General features: G+C 35.6%; 1 protein-coding gene across 1 annotated transcript; it reads left to right on the top strand.

Moving 5' to 3' along the window:
• Positions 1-9,480: 9,480 nt before the first annotated feature.
• LOC143634796 (uncharacterized) lies at positions 9,481-19,744 on the top strand. Its single transcript, XM_077102787.1, has 3 exons — positions 9,481-10,166; positions 18,474-18,478; positions 18,579-19,744. The coding sequence occupies exons 1-3, from the start codon at positions 9,481-9,483 to the stop codon at positions 19,742-19,744; spliced, it is 1,857 nt and encodes a 618-aa protein (XP_076958902.1).
• The last annotated feature ends 970 nt before the right edge of the window (positions 19,745-20,714 follow it).

Here is a 20,714-nt window from a genome sequence, read left to right as displayed (position 1 = left end):
CCAGACTTTCGGTTCGTATAGCGGCCCGAACCTTCACAATCAAACTGGTTATAAAACTTTTTTTTCCTAAAACCGGTCTAAACTAGTGCTAAACCAGTTATAAGCCGAACCGAATCGGTTTGGATCAGTTCAACTTGTTCTACGCTAAAACTGGTTTGTAAACCGAACCAATTTGGGTCAAACCGGTTCGGTTTAGGAAAAAATCTGTTTTGTACACCTCTACTCTTATATGATCAGTACTTGGGCTGGAATGTTTCTTACATTTGGGCTGATTAACACTAAAGCCCAAGGTAGTTGGCAGATAAATGATTTAATGAACTGTTAGATTGATATAATAGTGTCATAAATGTAATTTTCTTTTGTATTTTTTTTTGTTTTGAATAATGGTCACATTAATATTAATAACAAGTATAGAGAGAGTTGGTGGAACCTTAATAATTACTTAGGGTCTTTTCCAAGTATTATTAGGTTATTTTTCCTTTCTTTTCCTTGTAATTGTCATTTTAAATCTATAAAATGTTTACTGATCGAGTTTTCGCCCCTATACCAAAAAAAAGGGAAAACACTATAGAATAATAACCAACTTTCAAGTTGTTCCAATTAAGTCACTCACATTTTGTTTTGTCCCAATCAGGTCACTCAACTTTTAATTTGTCTCAATTAGGTCACTTAAATTTCAATTTGTGTTGTAAAACGAGATGGACAACTACTATATTATCATAAGTGATACATTTACTAATAAAAAATAAAAAAGTGTTGGTTTTAATGTCGTTTAAGTTGTTTATAAACATATAATATGAAGGTAAAAAAGATAGTATTAGAACATTTATTGAAAGTTGAGTGACCTAATTAAGCTAAATTTGAAAGTTAAGGGACCTAATTGAGACACATTGAAAGTTGACTGACCTAATTGAGACAAACTTAAAAGTTGAGTGATCTAATTGAGACAAAATAAAATATGAGTGACTTAATTAGAACAAACTTGAAACTTAGTTACTATTCTACAAAGTTTTCCCAAAAAAAAACACAAAAGTTTCACCGGGGTTCCGTCTCCAAGACCTTGGTCTCAGGACTCCTAATCATTTGCTCTAGTAATAAAAGTCAAGAATCGGACTCAAGATGACAAAGGGCATCCGGTCACGGTCACCCCTGATACGCTACCATACATAACCCGAGTATTTAACGTAAATTCCCTCACATTGTTATGATTTCTTATATCATAAATCACACATATTTTGTCTTTACTTTTCATAAAGTGAGAATACATCCACCAAGAGTAGTTGGAAAGTTGAGGTATAACGTATCAACGTTATAAAGTCAAATATAAAGACGTTGAGAGGGTCCAAGTACAAAAATAATGGTTCCCTATGCCTATATTCCTATGTCAAAGATTATTCTTTTTAACGTTGACTTTTTTGTATTTAGACTACCGCACTTTCTAAATTTGGAGAGCCCTGATGCCCTATTCTGGCTAGACTATGTTGTCTTAACTGGGTTCACGCTGGCTTCTGAGTATGGCTCGGGCGTTCGCCCGGGAAACCATACCCGCCGACTGCCACTTGACAATCGTTGTGCCACCACAAGAGCAGAACTCTCTGACGTAACATATGGTGGGACGAAAACCTGGGTGGACTCAGAATTCGAACTGAAGGCAACAGTTAGTACTTCACAAAAACAATTTATTTAAATAAGGGGTTGGATAATTTTTAGATTAAATTTGCATAAACAGCAATGAAATGTGAATAGACACTAGTACAGACCCCAATATTTAGAAGTGTTGAAAATAGTCAATGAGCTAGTGGTGAAGATGTAAGGGATAGATTTGGTGTTTTATGTGACCTCGGTTTGATTCATGCCCCCAACATTTACTTTCAGAGACACCAGGGTGATGATGAGTGACTATGCGAGTAGGCGGCTTTCACTAGTTGGATCCTTGAACTGAACGGGCTTTATCTCACCGCACTGTCGTGTCTTCGGGTGAGTGTTCACGGGCATTGGCTTTAGGTGAGGGGTTTTCCTGGATCGAAAGACGAGTGTATCACGATATGATAAATTTAGTCAGTAGCCCATTTTATGGATTCATTGGCTATTAAAAAAAAGAAGGCAGTGCAAATGGTTACTTGGAGCAGTTTTGGCCGCCTAAAAAATGGAGTTGTTTTCTAAAAATTACTTTTGGTCTGGAAAACGGTTTTAACACGTGCTTGAATCGACATTTCGAATCACAAACAATTATTTCAAACAATTATTTAAAAATAATTATATTAATTTTTAAAAATTTATTAATATACTTAGAAAAATACCACTCCTCTTTACCACATCCCCACTAAGTGAATGCGAATACGAAAATCTTATTTTAGTTGACACATACATAATACCTATTTTACATTTAGTAATCATAACACATAGTCTTATACATAATTTAAATGCTACAAAAACATACGTATTTCGAACATTTTAGGATGAGCAAGATGCTATACTTAAGTGTAATTTAAGAATATTGGTTGGTAATATATTGAAATTATGAGAATTTTTTCTCTAATTTTTACTTTGGAAATAATGAACATGATCTTCAAACATCTAGTGGTATCACACCTTGTTAAAGCATTAATAATGTAGGATGACCAAAATGCATTCACTTTTTTGTAGGTTCATGTTGTTATCCATGTGGCTATAAAGTGGGATAATACAAGTCTCCACATCCATGTGCTTCTTCTTATTGGGTGAAGAATCGTGTGCTTAACTTTATAATGTATGTTGTTTATCAGACAAAAAGAACACAATGGTTGATTATTTCTAGTTCATAATGTCGGTATTCTCCATCTATTAGGTCCGTCACATGTATCTGATCCGGTTAAACATGTTTGAATCTGTAGGATTCATTAATAATGTAATGGGCTTATGCATTTATAGGTTGCAATTAGAGTTTTATTATGTTTGGTAATACTTGTTGGTCAAGGTGGGTGACATTTATTAATATGTAGCCATGATTAGTGTTAAGCATATGACAGATTATTATAATAATACAAAGTGCATTATAAATTGTGTGTTCATTTGTGTTGTAATTATCAATTCGTTTTTAACATAAGTGATCTCTACCATTACCACATTGTTCTATTCACGAATAAACAATGTAATGACATCATTAAACAAGCTAATATGAAGATATATGAACAATCTAACACAACGATCATCAAATATATCTGTAGTATAATTTGTATAATGAAACTTTGAAGATAAGCTGAACAGAGTCTATTGGAAATTGAGTTTTCATAACTGATTCCTCAACATAATATAATTTAAAAACGAAGGCAAATGCATGTCACATTTCTGTAATCCTGAAAACATATTAACTATGGAAACTACCCTAGCATGCTGTCTAAGCCTAACACAATAACGAGCTAGAGCGCAGTGAGCAAGATAAGTTAAATGAATCTATATGAGATAGATAAAAGCGTTTGAACAAGGGAGAACGTGTGTGATGAAGGGGACACATGGAGAGTCATTTGACTATGATGCACTAAACTTATGTCGAGCTATTTCAAAAGTCAAATCAATGATGTCGAGATGGATCAAAGTGGTTAGTGAGATTTGGTATGTTTAAAGCTTTTCTTGACATACCTAAATACATAAAAATTGTTCATCTCGTCTCTAAAAAAGAATAAAAATATTACACATGTATTTATTTATTTATTCGACTCAATGTATATCATTTTCCATTTCTTTTAACTTATACATTGTCTCAATTATATGAAATGTATAGATCCTCTAGTTTAGAAAAGAAGGTATAGTTTGTCACATTCAGGGTTCTACTAGGGACACCACTTATATGCCCCGTATAGAACTATACAGGACGTATAGGAAGGTGTTTGGTGTCCATAAAAACCCCCCATATTTATTATGGTGGCATGCAATAGTTAATTGTGATTCCATGTGAAAGAATTGATTATGGGGATAGAGCAGAAATGGCACATGCTATGGTGATCATATTCAAGATGCCCCACAAACAAGAGAACATTTCTACTCTCTTTTTACTTTAAAGCTTCACAACAGCATAATCTTTGTTGTTTAATCATTGAAGTTGCTCGTGCCTATATTTCTAGCAATTTATAGAAAATATAGAGAAACCATATCCAATAAAATAAAAGCATATTGGTTTTTATTAATCTCAACTAATGAATTGGCTACTAACGGTCCCAGCCTTTAATGTATTTGTTCCTAATGGTCCGCAACTAACAACGTTGTTAGTTTCAGGTCGTCAGAAAAACGTTTCTGGCCGGAAAAGTCAAATTTGTTACCGGAAAACACCACCTTAACACCGCAACCACCATCAATTGACTCACCGCCAACCAACTAACACCACTTGAGCACCATCAACCGATTCCGACGATAGTTCTAGTGTTTCCGGAGACCTCAATAACTGGGGCTTTTACTAGAAAAAGGTTCCTAAATGTCCGATACAAAGTTACCAAGATGTTTGGGACGAAAATGTTGAGTTTTCGGGAAAGAAATTGAGTTTTCCGGCAAAAACGTTTTTCGGCGACCTAAAACTAACGACGTTAAGATTCTGTTTGTCACGGACCGTTATGAACAAATATGTTAAAGGTTGGGACCGCTAGCAACCAATTCGTTAATTGGGACCAGTAGTGACCAAAAAACAATAATTGGGATTAATAAAAACCAATATACCTAAAATAAATGAAATTAAGTATGCAAATAAATTAATGATATGCAAATTGGTTTTATGCATAATCTTACTTTCTTATTAAATAAAATAAAATTAGAATATAAAACCAAAAAAATATGTTATTTAACCGTTCTAAAGGTACATCTATTAAATTTAAAAAATGTAAGATAATGAATTCAATAGTTTTTAAACGGTTCTAAAGATACATCTATTGAATTCATCAAATACGTTATTTTGAGGATCGAGCCCTTACCCTTTGGGAAAGAGAGGTGTACTAGTACCGCCAAACCAAATCCCTTACGACAATGAACTCAAATACTATGTGTTACATCTTATGAAGCTTAACTACATGGTTACAACAGAAAAAACAACTTTAGTTTGCTAAGCATATATACAACTTTAATTAAGAAATAATAGTTAATTTTCTTTTAAAGTATCTATAAAATCAATTTTGACTATGAAATTTTGGATGCTCTACACGAGTTCAAAGAAACGAGCCCTTATATAGATTAATGATAATTGTGATAACAATAAACAAAACAAAGTTATTGTGACAATAAAAAAAATCGCCACACGTTGAATGATTGTTGAATCACTGATTCGCATCCCAATGGCCCAATCAATTTCGAATTGCCATTGTTGAGTGATTGCCCGATACATGCTAACGGGCATACATCGATTATACTTCAAGTTTGATACTGCAACCCAGGTGCCCGACTTTCTAACCTATCAATTACCATCCAATTTTCTAAAATCATATGTGGGCTTAAGTTACCTAAAATTTTAAAATCCCTATTGTGAATTGGACTTATACTTATAAAGTTAAATAAGAAATAAGTCTAAGCTTCAAATTTCAAACCGGATCGGATTATCAAACTATCAAAACTTAAAAACCAAATCATTTGGAACTCAAAATAGCAAACTTGTTTCACTTTAAACTTAATTCAATTTGTTTCAAATATATTTATTAGCCTTGTTAACAGGCCCAATGGAAAGTTGGAAACATGCTAGATTATTTTTTAGCGGCCAACAAATCTTCTAAATGGGCTACTGGCTAAATTAACTGTATCGGGATACACTCGTCTTTCGATATGGGAAAACCCTCACCTAAGGCCAACGTCCGCGAACACTCGCCGAAGGCACAGTGCGGCGAGATAAAACTCGTTCAGTTCAATGATTGAACTAGTGAATGCCACCTAATCGCCTAGTCTCTCATCATCACCCTGGTGCCTCTAAAACTAAATGTTGTGGGTAGGAATCAAACCCAAGTCGCATGGAACACAAAATTTCTTCCTTGCCACTCCACTAATGTTAGATATTCTGTTAAATGAAAATCCATGAAATTATAACAATCTTTCATTAAATTTTCCATTAGATGTTAACTAAAACAAAGTTCTAGTTTTAGGTACCATTTGTAAAAAATTACAAAAATAGGTATTATAAACTAGTCGTGACGAGTAGTTTAGACTACTTCCATTCATGACCCAACCCAACCCAACCCAACTTTTTATTAAAAAACTAATTTCTCTCTCCTCTAATTATACAACCCAACCAAACTCAATTTTTCACTCTTATTCACAACCAAACCTAAACCGTGTTTTATTAAATTAATAAATATGATTTATAGTTAATTTTATAAAAATATTAAAACCAAATTGTTTTATTTCATTATTATACCTTACATAAGTAATTAAATAAAATAAAAAATTATTAGTCCCGTTATCTTTTTATATTTTTTAAAGAAAATAATGAAATATTTCTTTGAAGATGAGCTTTGTAAAATAAAAAAAAGTTACAAACCAACTGGTCCGTTCAAAAGAAATATCAAACCAATTATTATAATTTAATATGTGAGAAATAATGACAATTTAGTTAAAAAAAGAATGAACAATGGGTTGATAATTCAATGTCTGGCAACCGAACAAGGGTCGTCCCGCCAACCAAGTCGGAGCATCATATAGAATTTTTAATTTTTTTTAATCCTTTAATACTCAACCGACCAACTAAAAAGATACCAATAGGAGTAGCCTTATAGAAACCAATCCGAACTTGCTATGTGTCCTTAAACTAGCAGTAACGAGCACGTTCAATAATCAATTACTCGTCACGACTAAATAAGTTTCATGCCTCGTAATCAACACACACGAGTAATTTATAAGTCCTTTAGTCACGACGAGTAGATTATAAGGTTAAACTAGTCGCGACGAGTAGATTATAAGGTTAAACTAGTCGTGACAAGTTGACTACTAATAAACTACTCGTGTAGTGAATGTAAACCGAGTAAACTAGTCGTCGTGACTAAAGGACTTTTAAATAATTTGTGGGCGTTGATTACAAGGCATGAAACTTATTTAGTAGTGATGAGTAATTGATTAGTGAACGTGCTTGTTACGGTTAGTTTAAGGACACGTGACAATTTTTTATTGGTTCTACAAACTACTTGTCACGACTAGTTTATAATACCTATTTCTGAAATTTTTTGAAATGATACCTAAAACTAGAAATTTGTTTTCATAAATGCTTATTTTGAAAATTTTCCCATGATAAAGAGCTTTAAACCACAACGATGCATTATGAAGAAAAGATTTGAAGCTTCATTGTCTACAAAACCCCATTAAAACTCCTTCATAATGAACAGTTATGAAGTAGAGATTTGAGCATTCCTAGCCCGTCCCCCATCCCCATCTCCATAATTACACTATATAACATCACATTTCTTTCTACAGTTTAGTTAAATAATATTTTTTTTATACTTTTATCATTACAGTTTTCTAGTTTTCTCTTTTCACCCTATAATTTACAAAAAATCACTACCTTTCTCTTAAATTTATAAAAAATCACTACATTTTCTCTCTTCACTCTATAATTTACACTCATAACCATTCACAACTCCACTCTATAATTTACAAATTCTCCTCATAAAATTACTGGGGATGGTTAAGAATGCTCTAGTCATAACTCAAAAGGTAAAAGTGGAAAATCTTATTAATTATGGGTTCTGTTAAATATACCAAAAATATACCAAAGTCAAAGACTTTTAAGAAAATTTACTTTCTGTCAGACTGAAAACCAACAGTTGTCAGCATTAAGCCAACAGTTGTCAGCATTTATTAGTAAACCTAGAAAACAATGAAAATTTAAATCTTTACATAACCCAAAATACAGTTGAAAATTTATACACAAAACAAAAAGTACAGTTGAAAATTTATGAACAGATTCAATATTATTTAACAATAACAATAACAAAATTCTTAGGATTAAACTAAACTAATATTCCGATTTCTTACCATGGCAGATAACGAATTTATCATGACTACACCACAATTTTTCACTCATCAGGTATAATCAGTGTTGGGTTAGGTTTTCTTTCAAAATCGTGGTGGTAGACGGTGGTTAGGGTTTCGATATCGCCGGCGTGGTAGCGAAGAACGGAGACGGTGACGAAGATAGGGCTAGGTGTGATGGTGTGACCAAAACCCACGGTGGTGGAGAAAAGGAGACGACAGAGAAGAGGTTTTGGAGAAGAAAGGCTAGGTGTGGAGATGGCGGCGACGGTGGAGACGGCGGCGACGGCGGCGGCCATGACGGGGAAGGGTTAGGCGTCCGATAGCAAAGAACGACGACGAAGATAGGGCTAGGTGTGGTGGCGGCGAAGACGGAGACGACGGAGACGCTCGCAAACAGAAACGACGCCGTGACCAAAACCCACGGTGGTGGAGAAGAGGAGACGACAGAGAGCTCGGTGGTGGTAGCGAAATAAAGAGACGGCGAAGAAAGGAGACGATGGCGCGGGTATCCTACGGTGCGGAGATGGTGGCGACGGTGGAGACGGCGGATGAGTTTAGGAGAGAAATTAGGTTTTAGGTTTTTTGGTTTTGGATAGCCGTAGGTTTTTTTTTTATATTAGGGTTAGTGATATTGATATTTACCATTATAACCCTTTGACTATTTCTAGTTTAACAAATTAGGTTTTTAATATTAATATTTAACATTACAATCCTTTAACTATTTATAGTTTAATAAATAAAGAATCCAACTTTCATAACTTATACTTATTTTTACTAGTTTTTTTACCTCTTTTATTAACTTATATATAAAAATGTTTTTTATTAACTTTCATTTGTTACATCTTTTATTAACTTTTACATAAATATATATATATATATATATATATATATAATTAAATTTTTATTATTAAGTGTATTATTTATTTTTATTATTAATTTATATATACATTATTAACTTTTAATTATTAAGTGTATTATTTATTTTTTTATTAACTAATATATTATTAACTTTTTATTATTAAGTTTTTTATTAACTTTTTATTATTAGGTGCATAATTTATTCTTATTATTATTAACTTATGTACACATGTTTTTATTAACTTTTTATTATTAACTTATATATACATGTTTTTATTAACTTTTTTATTATTATGTGTATCATTTATTCTTTTTTATTAACTTATATATACACATTTTTTATTAACTTTTTATTATTAAGTGTATTATCTATTCTTTTATTAACTTTTTATTAATTTTTAGGTGTTCGGGTCCCATGAAGAATTGATGAATTGGGTACAAAACTTGGCACACTCTCTTGTTGTTGTCGTCGTCACTAAAAGATCGAACAAATATCCTAATGGGTTCATGTATAAAGTTGTAATCATGTGTGATCGTGGCGGAAAATATAAAGTTAAGGATTCAAGTAAAGTTTCTGGCACAAAAAAAACTGACTGCCCATTCGAATTAGAAGGGAAATATTCAATAGAATATAATTCCTGGACGTTAACGATGATATGTGATGAACATAACCATCCGCTTGTACAGCATATGGAAGGCCATCCATATGCTAAGCGGTTAACTGATGATGAATTTAGTTTGGTTGCAGAATTGACAAGGATGAATGTGGCACCACGTGATATTCTATCGATACTGAATGAAAGGAACCTAAGTAATGCATCTACAATCAGTACGATTTACAATGCACGCACTAAAATTCGCATGAGTGAGCAAGCAGGCAATTCTCCGATGCAGGTTCTCATGTCTATTTTACATTCTAATGGTTATGTTTATGAATTTACTACAACTGGTTCAAACGAGTTAGAAAATTTATTTTTCGTTCATCCAATATCATTCGATATTTGGCGTGCATTCCCACACGTGTTGATTATAGATGCCACGTACAAAACAAACAGCTATAATATGCCTTTTGTTCAGATTGTTGGTGTAACTTCGACCAACAAGACATTTTCCATAGCTTTTGCCTTCATGCAAAATGAAAAGATAGAAAGCTATACATGGGTCTTAAACTGTCTAAAGTTAACATTAGACAAGTGTATGCACCCACGTGTTATACTTACAGACAGGGAGTTGGCTTTAGTGAATGCATGCAAAGAAGTTTTCCCGAATGCTACTCAATTACTTTGTAGATGGCACATTAGTCGCAACATATTCAAGAACTGTAGGCAATCTATCAGGTCAGCACGTGATTGGGACAACTTTCTAAAATTATGGGAGTTACTAGAAGATTCTACAACTTTGGTTTCTTACACAGACAATTACAAGCAACTTTAGTCATTCTTGATAAAATATCCACGTATGTTTTCTACGCCCCGATATATTTTTTTCTTTTTATATATCTCTTATAAGTTTAATTACTTTTTCAGGTGTTTTAAAATATGTAAATGAAAATTGGTTGAACAAATACAAGAAGATGTTTGTGTCTGTCTGGATTGATCAACATCTCAATTTTGGAAATAACACAACCAATAGAGTAGAAAGCCAGCATGCGGTATTGAAAAAATATTTGAAATCTTCAAAATGTTGTTTGGATAAATTTGTGGGTTGTATTAATCGTCTCGTGCAGTCGCAACATACATCAATCAAAGAAAGTTTTGAGAAAAGCAGAGTTGTTCGCATACATCAACACAATATACGATGTTTTAAACTATTGCGCGGTTTTGTTTCAAATGAAGCTCTCGATATAATTCTTGCGGACCATGAAAGCTGGAAGAATCTTCAAGTAGACTCTTCAAATTGTGGTTGTCGACTTCGCAACAGCTGTGGGTTACCATGTGCTTGCGAACTTTCAATGTATATTTGTAGGTTCCCTGGACGGATCGCACTAGATATCTCGATCTACTCAGGTGCGGAATCCCTGCGTAGGTCGTTACGAGCGTAGAAAACGAATCAAACAAACACACGAATAAACGAACACACGTTATGTATTATAACTCAAACACGTGATGTAATATCACTGTTACAGACTCTCGTCCTCACGTTACAATGAACTCGATGAACAACGAACACTAAAACGATTGATTCTATTCTTTTTCCAAACAGCCGTAACCTAGGACTATTTATACACGACAACTTCGCCTGGCATGTTCAGGCGAAGTTGTCCATAACTTCGCTTGACTAACAAGTTCGCCTAGGCGAACTTGTTAACAACTTCGCTTAAGACATATATAAAACATAATTAACATTACAGACTCGATTACAGACACTAGACTATGAACTACTGACATTATGCACCAACAGACTCCCCCTTGGCAGTAGCTTCATGTCTTGATCTTCAAGCACGTGTCTTATAACCTTCAATCTCTTTGTCTTCATGCATGTACTCCTTCTCTCACACATACCGTGACTACTCGCTGATATTTCCTCGCTTCGTCTTTCCAAGCAGGAATATAAAATATCTTCTTTTCATTCAACACCTGCAGATCAGCTTTCGATAAATTAACAAGATGCATCGGATCATACACTCTTAGCACTTCTTGTTCGTCTTCGTCTTCCATCACGGCTTCAGCAGTCTGGCAATCAACATACCACCATTTAAGGTTCTTCAACACATCCTTGGGCATTGTCTTCATCGGCACATCTTTAAGACACCGAATCGGTTTGTACTTCATTACCATCCAAGGCTTGCCATCTGCTCTCATTCCCCTTTCTTTATCTTCAACAAGTTTTCCCTTCTGCGGTTTCAACAGCTCAAACTTCTTCTCTTTTATACTCTCTTTCCATACAATTTTCCCAATGACTCTAGCCATATTATCGTCATTTCGATTGATTAACCCCAATCTGGCTAAGTCTTTCACTTCACATTCCGGCAGTGTATTCAACGACCTTAACATTCTTTTAAAATACTGAACGCCGTCATACCGTTTAATCACAAAGAGCTTCAACTGCTCATCATAGATCCAGCAAATAATCCCTTTCTTCGCTTCAGCATAGCCTTTAATATTGTAACTCTTCTTAAACATTGTAGGGACCGCCGGTTTCTTCGTTTTGACGAACCACTGAGCATAGCCTTCCTTTCACCTAGGCTGCTCTTCCCATTCAGTCTCATCGATTACTGTCTCATTACCCATATCTGTTTTCTCCACATCTGGGATCTCGTGTTCAACATTTTCCTCAATTATCTCACCCTCTTCAATCTCATCTTCAATCACAATTTCTGCACCAATCTTTTCAATCTCCTCAATTGGCAGCACATCATCATCAAACAACACATTATCACTAAACATATCATCATCTAATTCTTTCAAAGCATCAATCACATCATCTCCCATTTCTTCATCATCAACCATCACCACCTCATCACCACCAGAACTGCCAGCCGCACCTGCAGACTCCCCCTGAGCTGTGGAAGTCCCAAGAGCTTGAGTAGTTCTTGGCAACTCACCACATGCACCTTTCGATGCATTGGGATCATCGTCTCTATCATTTCTCTTCTTTGTCCTTAACTCGTCGCCTTTACAGCTTGTCTCCCCCTGAGATGCCAAGAACTCCTTCATAGCATCTATAATTTTCCCATGTTCAACCAGGAGGGACGACTGTAGTTGATTTTCTGCTACTAGGCGCTGAATAGCCTGGTTCTGGATAAGATTCACCCTTGACTGCTCTGCCACGACCCGTTCCAGTGCGGCTATTCTTTCCGAGTCTGTTTAACAACTTCGCCTATATTTATAAAATCAAACCTTATAATTTGAACATTTTTCAATTAACTTTTAAAACTTCCCTTTGAGAATTAAATGACACGATCAAGTCCAAGTAACCAGATATAAAAGCATACAACTACATAAAAAGAAAACTTTTAACAATTAAAGTTTAAGGGTCAAATTTCAGTATTTACAAGGGACTACTACGTTTTAGAAAAGATCCGAACAGGAATCATACTAATTACGTGACTGTCACATAGATCCGTGTTTAGCTGTATTATGACATAAAGAAACAGGTTGTAGGCAGGTAAATAACTTAAAATGGTTTTCATCATTTCTGTGATACGAGTTAGGTTCAATTATGCCTCAAAATTTAAGTCAGGTTGTAGGCAGGTAAATAACTTAAAATGGTTTTCATCATTTCTGTGATACGAGTTAGGTTCAATTATGCCTCAAAATTTAAGTGGGCAACAACTCAGAGATTATGATGCCTCCTATCTATTCTCAAAGCGTATTTGGCTTTTCCCAAGTCACCCCGAATTGACTTCGACCCATATTGTGTGATTAAGTTTGTAAGTACTCTTCATCTGCATCCCGTTCTCTTTCTTATTCCATGATTGAGAAGTCTTGAGATTGTCAGCTCTAGAATGTTTCAATAACACATAAGTTTTTTTTTTTTTTTTTTTTTTTTTTTTTTTTTTTTTTACGATAAACATATACATAGACTTCAGAGTAGTAAACAACTGCAAGTCCCGAATCTGGATCACTGCAGTTTCTTCACACACTATCTTTACGGGAATCAGAACATTTATGGGCTCGTGTATGACTGGGTAATCGCTTTTCTGCCTATCATTCGGAAAGATATATATGAAGACATGCAAAACTCTTAAGGAGTTTCCACGTAAAATCGAGTAGATTTAGTTTGTATCACATCTACTTTTACGCACCATAAAAAGCTACCATGACATACAATGACTGTTCTAAAGCTTTTTAAGCCTAATAACTTCACTAGTTAAGCACACAAAAGCAGTATATCTATCATTTTCCAAGGTTGGATCAATTTTCTGTTAAACATAGTAAAGTAACTTCTTACGAAGTAGTAGACTTGAAAAATAATTTCATTTCCCAAAAAGAAAAATTTTAACATCAATCGCCCCAACCAAAACAAAGTCTTCAGGTAAACGGCTATCCCGAAGATCCAATGGATCAGCTGGACCGACCACATACTAGTATGTGTCCTTCTAACTAAGTATGATCGACTAATTTTAAGCGAAAGAATGAAAACACATCATAAACCGCCCCGGTCACTTTCAGTCATCTGGTTAATGGCTATCCGCATATTCTACAAGTAGAAATGAGGACCAAACATATCCTAAGACATGTCCTTCAAACTGAGGCAACCGACATAATTCTAAGCGATAGTGACGTTTTTTTTTTTAAACGAACATAAAAAGCATGGTTACTCGGGATTGATCATCCCATTCAGCTCAATAAGGTTTTGAAATCTTGTTTTGTCAAACGCTTTAGTATATAAATCAGCGAAATTATCAAGCGTATCCACCTTTTCAAGCACAATCAGTTTCTTCTCAGCACAATCCCGTATAAAATGATGACGTATGTCAATATGTTTAGTTTTACTGTGCTTCACGGGATTGTTAGTTACTGAGATAGCAGCTGTGTTATCAATGCAAATAGGAGTAAGTAAGAAATTCAGACCATAGTCGCGCAACTGTTGTTGAATCCAAAGAACCTGGGAGCAGCAGTTGGATGCTGCCATGTATTCTGCTTCACAGGTTGAAATTGCGACTGAAGTCTGCTTCTTGCATTCATCACAATCCGCTTTTGTCATAAGACATGATTCTTCCGTGGCCATTTCAGTCGACCTCATATCCATAATGTACGTATTCCTCTCACGTGGAGCCTTCATCACAATCCACTCCTCTGGTATCTGAAAACCAGGATGTAACATAATTGCTTCATTCTTTGTGAAGTGTACGGTGTACTCCTTATCACAAATCTGCGACACACTCAGCAGATTGTGCTTCAATTCTTCGACAAAGTTTACTTTTTCTAATGTCATCTTCCCGTTAGACACCGTTCCCATTCCTGTAATCTTTCCTCCACTTTCACCTGCAAAGCTCACTCTCCCTCCTTGAACAGGTTTCAAATCGTGTAACAAGTTTTTGTTACCCGTCATGTGCCGGGAACAGCCGCTATCCACAACCCAAAGATTATTGGCAGCCCTGTTCAACTGTTCCTGCACGATAAAGCAAAAGATTAGAATCTAGGGACCCAAGACCAATTGGTCTTGGATCTATACATCCCAAACTTTGGCTTTCCAAAGTTAGTATCTGGATAATTCCTGTAAGTCCTATTAGGATACCTCCTTGTAGATTGATTGTGAGGCCTTCCAAACCTTTGTGAATTGAAAGAATTATAGCTTGTGGTTTGGTTATTAGCAGTGTAAAACTGAGATTTGTTTCTATGAAAACCTGAATTAGTCACATTTTTGAATTTTGAATGGTTTTCATTTTTAGCAGTATGATAATTACTATTAGGCTTATTCTCAGTTTTAGTAGGCCTCACACCTCTGAATCGCTGCTTCAGAGGGCAATCTGCAACAAGATGTCCTAATTGATTACACCTAAAACAACACCTATGCTCAACTTTTTTATCAACCGGTGTTTTAGATGTCGAGGCTTTATTACCGCCCGTTCGTCTCACATATGGTGGGACGTACGGGTTTAGTGGAGTACTCTTTTTATTCGTCTTATCTTTCTCTCCACCATTGGGTAATACCACCTCCTCTTTTGCCTTACCAGACTCGGATGACTTATCCGAATCCGATGAGACTGGACTTGGATCAGAAATTTGAACACTTGAAACAGGCGAACTTGTTTCGCCTCCACTAACATTTGGTTCTTTACAAGTTACTTTAACTGGTACTGTCTGAGCAACCTCAAAGTCAACAGATTTCTGAACACTAGGGTTAAAAGTGTAATTGTGATTATAAGGTGGTGGAACCTCATGATAACCGATTCCTCCTCTCTTAGCAGAGGAACCTTGATCACTAACAAGGTGATCAAGAATAGCAGAGGAATTTCTGATCTGCTCAAGTTTTCTATTCAATTCCACCACTTTCACCTGGTGATCAGCAATCTGTTTTTCTCTATCAGCGATTAGTTTGGTTTTTTCTTCCAAAACTTCATAGCTTAGATCAATCACTTCAATTTTTTCAGCAAGTTTTGCTTTTAGACTTTTAATATCTTTTTCACAAGCTTTTATCTTTACTTTATAACTATTTTCTCTTGTTTTAGTATAGTGATGATCTTCTTTTAAAGTTTTAAACTCAGCATCCAAACTAACATACTGATCAGTTATAGTAGCTAATTGCCCAGACAAGTTTTCGCATTTAGAACAAGTAGGTTTAGAACATACCTCGGAGAGCTGGTCTTTAACATCTGCCATAAAAGCCTTTTCTTCTCCGGTAACCTTCTCATTTCCTTCAGTTTCAACCTTCGCCAAAATTGGCCTGTTCGAAAGTTTCTTCAGAATGCAAGTTTCAGTTGTATTCACCATCTCCTCTGGAAATCATTGCACTATAATCTTTAGAACCCCCACTTTGCTGTGTAGACCTGCCTTGACTTCGTTCCACACACTCATTCCTGCATTCCTTTGCAAAGTGACCGTTTTGCTGACAATTGTAGCATCTTACCTTCGTCTTGTCAAACCCTGGCCTTCCACCGACAAACTTCCTTCCGGTCTTTCTCATAAACCGCTTCACTCTTCTCACGATCATGGCCATCTGCCATTGTAGATCCATTTCTTCCAGATCATCAGCATCAATCTGGTCATAATCTTCATCCAACATAGCTGGATCAACAATCTTCCCCTGAATGTAGTTCTCATAGGAAGCAATCAAAGAAGCATAGAGACCAAACTGCTCTTCAGCAGACTTGACACTCATAGGCATCTTGGAGTAGTTGTTGCTGGGAATACTTGGAGAGCAACTACTCTTGCTTACCTGGGGTTGAGAACCACTCGATCCACCTGCTACATAGCAAACATCACCATTTGTGTTGACTGACACATGCCCCTCATGTGATGAATTTGCGCCCGACTCTCCATTCGAGTAGTAGGCAGCAGATTCAGTCTTCGATCCTGAGCTAGTGTTGACTTTAGCTCCATACATACCTGGATCTTGAACCTGATCCATAGGTGTCTCTTTTCTGACCATGTTAAGCTCAAAGGTTCTGAGCTTGTTGACTGCCGTTTCTAGATCATATGTGGGAAAGTCTTTGTCTTCCCTCATCAGCACAGTGTACATCTCCCATTTTGGTGGGAGAGCATCTAGAAGCTTCTCAACTATTTCTTCTTCTCGGTAGGAAATTGAATAGTTGCTCAATTCAGTCATCAGATGGTAATATCGAGTGATAATATCATCTAAAGATTCATTCTTCAAATACTTGAAGACTGAGAACTGGGTTTTGAGCAATTTTATCTTTGAAGCACGGATTCCTACATTCCCTTCAAATCTGTTCTCAAGAGCTTCCCAAAGCTCTCTTGCTGACGTATACTTTCTAAACGTATGAAGGATCTCTTGTGGAAGAGCCATAGTAATAGCAGCATGAGCCTTGCTCTCGGCCTCATACATCTTTTTCTCTTCTTCTTCCATTTTGCTATACTTTTTGATTTGATCACGACCTTCATACTCTATAACTGGTTTAATATAACTATCCTGGATGCACACCCACATCTTCGCATCCTGGTACTTGACATATTGTATGAACCGATCCTTCCATGCAACGAAATCGGTTCCCTTCAGCAACCTTGGGGCCTTAGTAGCTGACCCTGCTTCTACTTCCATCTTTACTAACTCAGAGATGATAATTGACGACATCTTTCTCGAAAACAAAGAAACCCAAAAAATCAAAAAATTTCTTCTGAACAGTACTGTAGGCGAAGTTAAGGATAACTTCGCTTATGACTTAACTTCGCTGGATCTTTCTTAGATTCGCGTGACTTGGCGAAGTTGAGTGTAACTTCGCTTAGAGTAAGCGAACTTAGGAGGTAGGCGAAGTTGTAGAGAACTTCGCTTGAGTTAGGCGAACTTGAGAAGGTAGGCGAAGTTGTGGATAACTTCGCTTAACCTTATATCTTCGCCGAAACCCTACGTATCCTGACGGCAACTTCGCCTGATGAACACGGACGTTTTTGCAGATCTGAAATCTGGATTTTACGAGGTTTTTGACGGTGCAAAGGCTTGAATACGATGGTAGGAGGTAAGATTGACTCAAAAACACAGAAAACACGTCCCGCGAATAGTCGAAACGGGACGATTTCTACACCCGCGTGAATATCCCGAACCACACAATCGAGCAAAAGCTCTGATACCAATTGTAGGTTCCCTGGACGGATCGCACGAGATATCTCGATCCACTCAGGTGCGGAATCCCTGCGTAGGTCGTTACGAGCGTAGAAAACGAATCAAACAAACACACGAATAAACGAACACACGTTATGTATTATAACTCAAACACGTGATGTAATATCACTGTTACAGACTCTCGTCCTCACGTTACAATGAACTCGATGAACAACGAACACTAAAACGATTGATTCTATTCTTTTTCCAAACAGCCGTAACCTAGGACTATTTATACACGACAACTTTGCCTGGCATGTTCAGGCGAAGTTGTCCATAACTTCGCTTGACTAACAAGTTCGCCTAGGCGAACTTGTTAACAACTTCGCTTAAGACATATATAAAACATAATTAACATTACAGACTCGATTACAGACACTAGACTATGAACTACTGACATTATGCACCAACAATATTAGTTCAGGTAAGTATAATCTGATTGATTATTTTAATATTAGTTCAGATTTTTTTAATAATGATTCTATAAAATTGTTAATATATTACTTATTTATATTTTAACATAGGTCAATGTATTTCCTTGGATTCGATTGATATCTTTTGGAGGAAGCTAGATTTTGTACCTTCAACAACTGTCCAAGATGACGATGTTAGTTGCGATAATGAACTAAAACATTTTAAAGAAAACTTCAACAAGCAGTCCAAAGCTGGGAAAAAAAGTTGGTTAAGAAAGCTGAAGGACATAATAGGTCTCGGTACAACAGATATTCAAGAACCTCAAATTCAGAAAAATACTCGTGGAAGACCAAATTTGAAGAAATCACAACAAAAAAGACGTGTCGGTCAAGGTACAACTGATATTCAGGAACCTCGAGTTCAGAAAAATACTCGTGGACGGCCAAGCTTGAAAAAATCACAACAGAAAAGGCGTGCTGAATTTTGTTCAGCCAGATATAGTTGCTCAAATGTGCCCAATTTTGTTGATCCGATTAAGGAGCCAGCCAGACATAGTTCATTCGAATTTGACCTGAACAGTGAACCGTTGATAGACTTGAATGAAGTCCCAGGTGAATGTTTTGAGCGTTCATACATGATAGACTTAAATGTAATGCCACAATTGAATGATTCCAATATAATGAGTGATATTCCAAAAGTATTTCATCCATATATAACAAATATACAGAATGTTAAAGGCGATGGAAACTGTGGATTTCGAGCAATAGCTGTTTGCCTCGGACTTGATGAAGAAAAATCTTATGAGTACATTCGACAGCAAATGAGAGAAGAGTTACAAAATCGATACGATATATATAAAGATATGTTTGTCAGGGATGTAAATTCATTGTATCATGACTTGTGTTTTTTTGGGTCACCTTGTCCAGAAGAACACTGGATGAAAATGCCTGAGGCAGGTGTTCTGATTGCCAATAGGTTTGGTGTTATCATCCATTCTTTAAGCATGTCAGGCAGTACCACTATTTTCCCATTTTGGAGTGGTCCAGAAGAAAGTCAACATCACAGAGCTCTTATAATTGCTTTAGTATTTGGTGAGACCCATTATGTCATGGTAGAGTTACAAGGAGAATCCCCAATGCCTGTTATCACGCCTTATTGGAATCTTAACAATATTAGCCGGTCTGCAGTTAGGTGGGAAACAATGTATAAGCCGCGTCTAGAACTGTACAGCCAACTTTATCGTCCTGAAAGTGGGTTTGTGGATTTAAGTGATTAATTATTTTAGTGTTTTTACATTCATAATGAACTTGTATTTTCGTATTTATATATTTGAGTACTTTTTAGAAGACTAGTAATATTCATAATTGTATAATAAAATATTTAATATACTATTATTAATACTAGTATTGCAAAAAACTAATTACAATAGTCTTTAAAAAAACCTAATTAAAAAATAGATATTAGTAGTTTAAATAATTATTATGTAATGATTAGTAGTTATATTTAAATAAAATAGAATAAAAATGATGATTGATATGATTAGTAGTTGATTGAATGATTAGTAGTAGATTAATAGGGTTGACTTGGTATACCAAATAAAAACTTTTGGTATATTTAAAGCCCCCTTAATTATTTTTTCTGGCAAAGACTATGAAAAGTGCCCTTTTACTAATACATATATTGTCAGATACAACGGACCCATTAAAATTTTAACAACTGTCTCTCGGAGACTGAGTTACCCATACTCTTTGACCATTGCTTCACACTCTACTTTCTACTTCTATTCTTTACGGCTCGTGAATACATATTAGGTGCAGTTTTGTAATTTGAAGGAACGTATATATATATTTTTTAACCCTTTAAAGGGTTAAGACGGGATGTTCTAGGACACCCCAAACCCCCCTATACACCTCGTATAGTCACATACGTCCCGTATAGAGCTATATGTGGGGGGCTATATGAGAGCCTACACGTCTCGTATAGCCCGTATAAGGCATATAAGGGGTGTCTCTAGTAGGGCCATTTTTTAATTGTAAGTAAATTATTCAAATGGACTACTGACGAAATTTATCATATTGAGATATACTCTTTTGAAATGAGAAAAACCCTCACTAGGGCCGAACACTAGTATTAGTTTTAGTATGTATAAACAGATGAAAAACTTTTTTTATAAGCGTATTAATTTTAGTCAAGTGATTTCCTTAACCGGACTTTGTTATGCTTTTCAGGTAATATTAATATTAGTT

Source organism: Bidens hawaiensis, unplaced genomic scaffold, assembly GCF_021521415.1.
Source record: "Bidens hawaiensis isolate Kalapana, Puna unplaced genomic scaffold, B.hawaiensis_p1.1 tig00007248_1, whole genome shotgun sequence".
NCBI lineage: Eukaryota > Viridiplantae > Streptophyta > Magnoliopsida > Asterales > Asteraceae > Bidens > Bidens hawaiensis.
Note: the sequence above shows the minus strand (reverse complement) of the source record. Positions and strands in the feature narration are given on the sequence as shown.

Bases quoted from the DNA above. Each gene is read 5' to 3' on its own strand.
- LOC143634796 (XM_077102787.1), top strand. From the start codon at position 9,481: ATGATATGTGATGAACATAACCATCCGCTTGTACAGCATATGGAAGGC.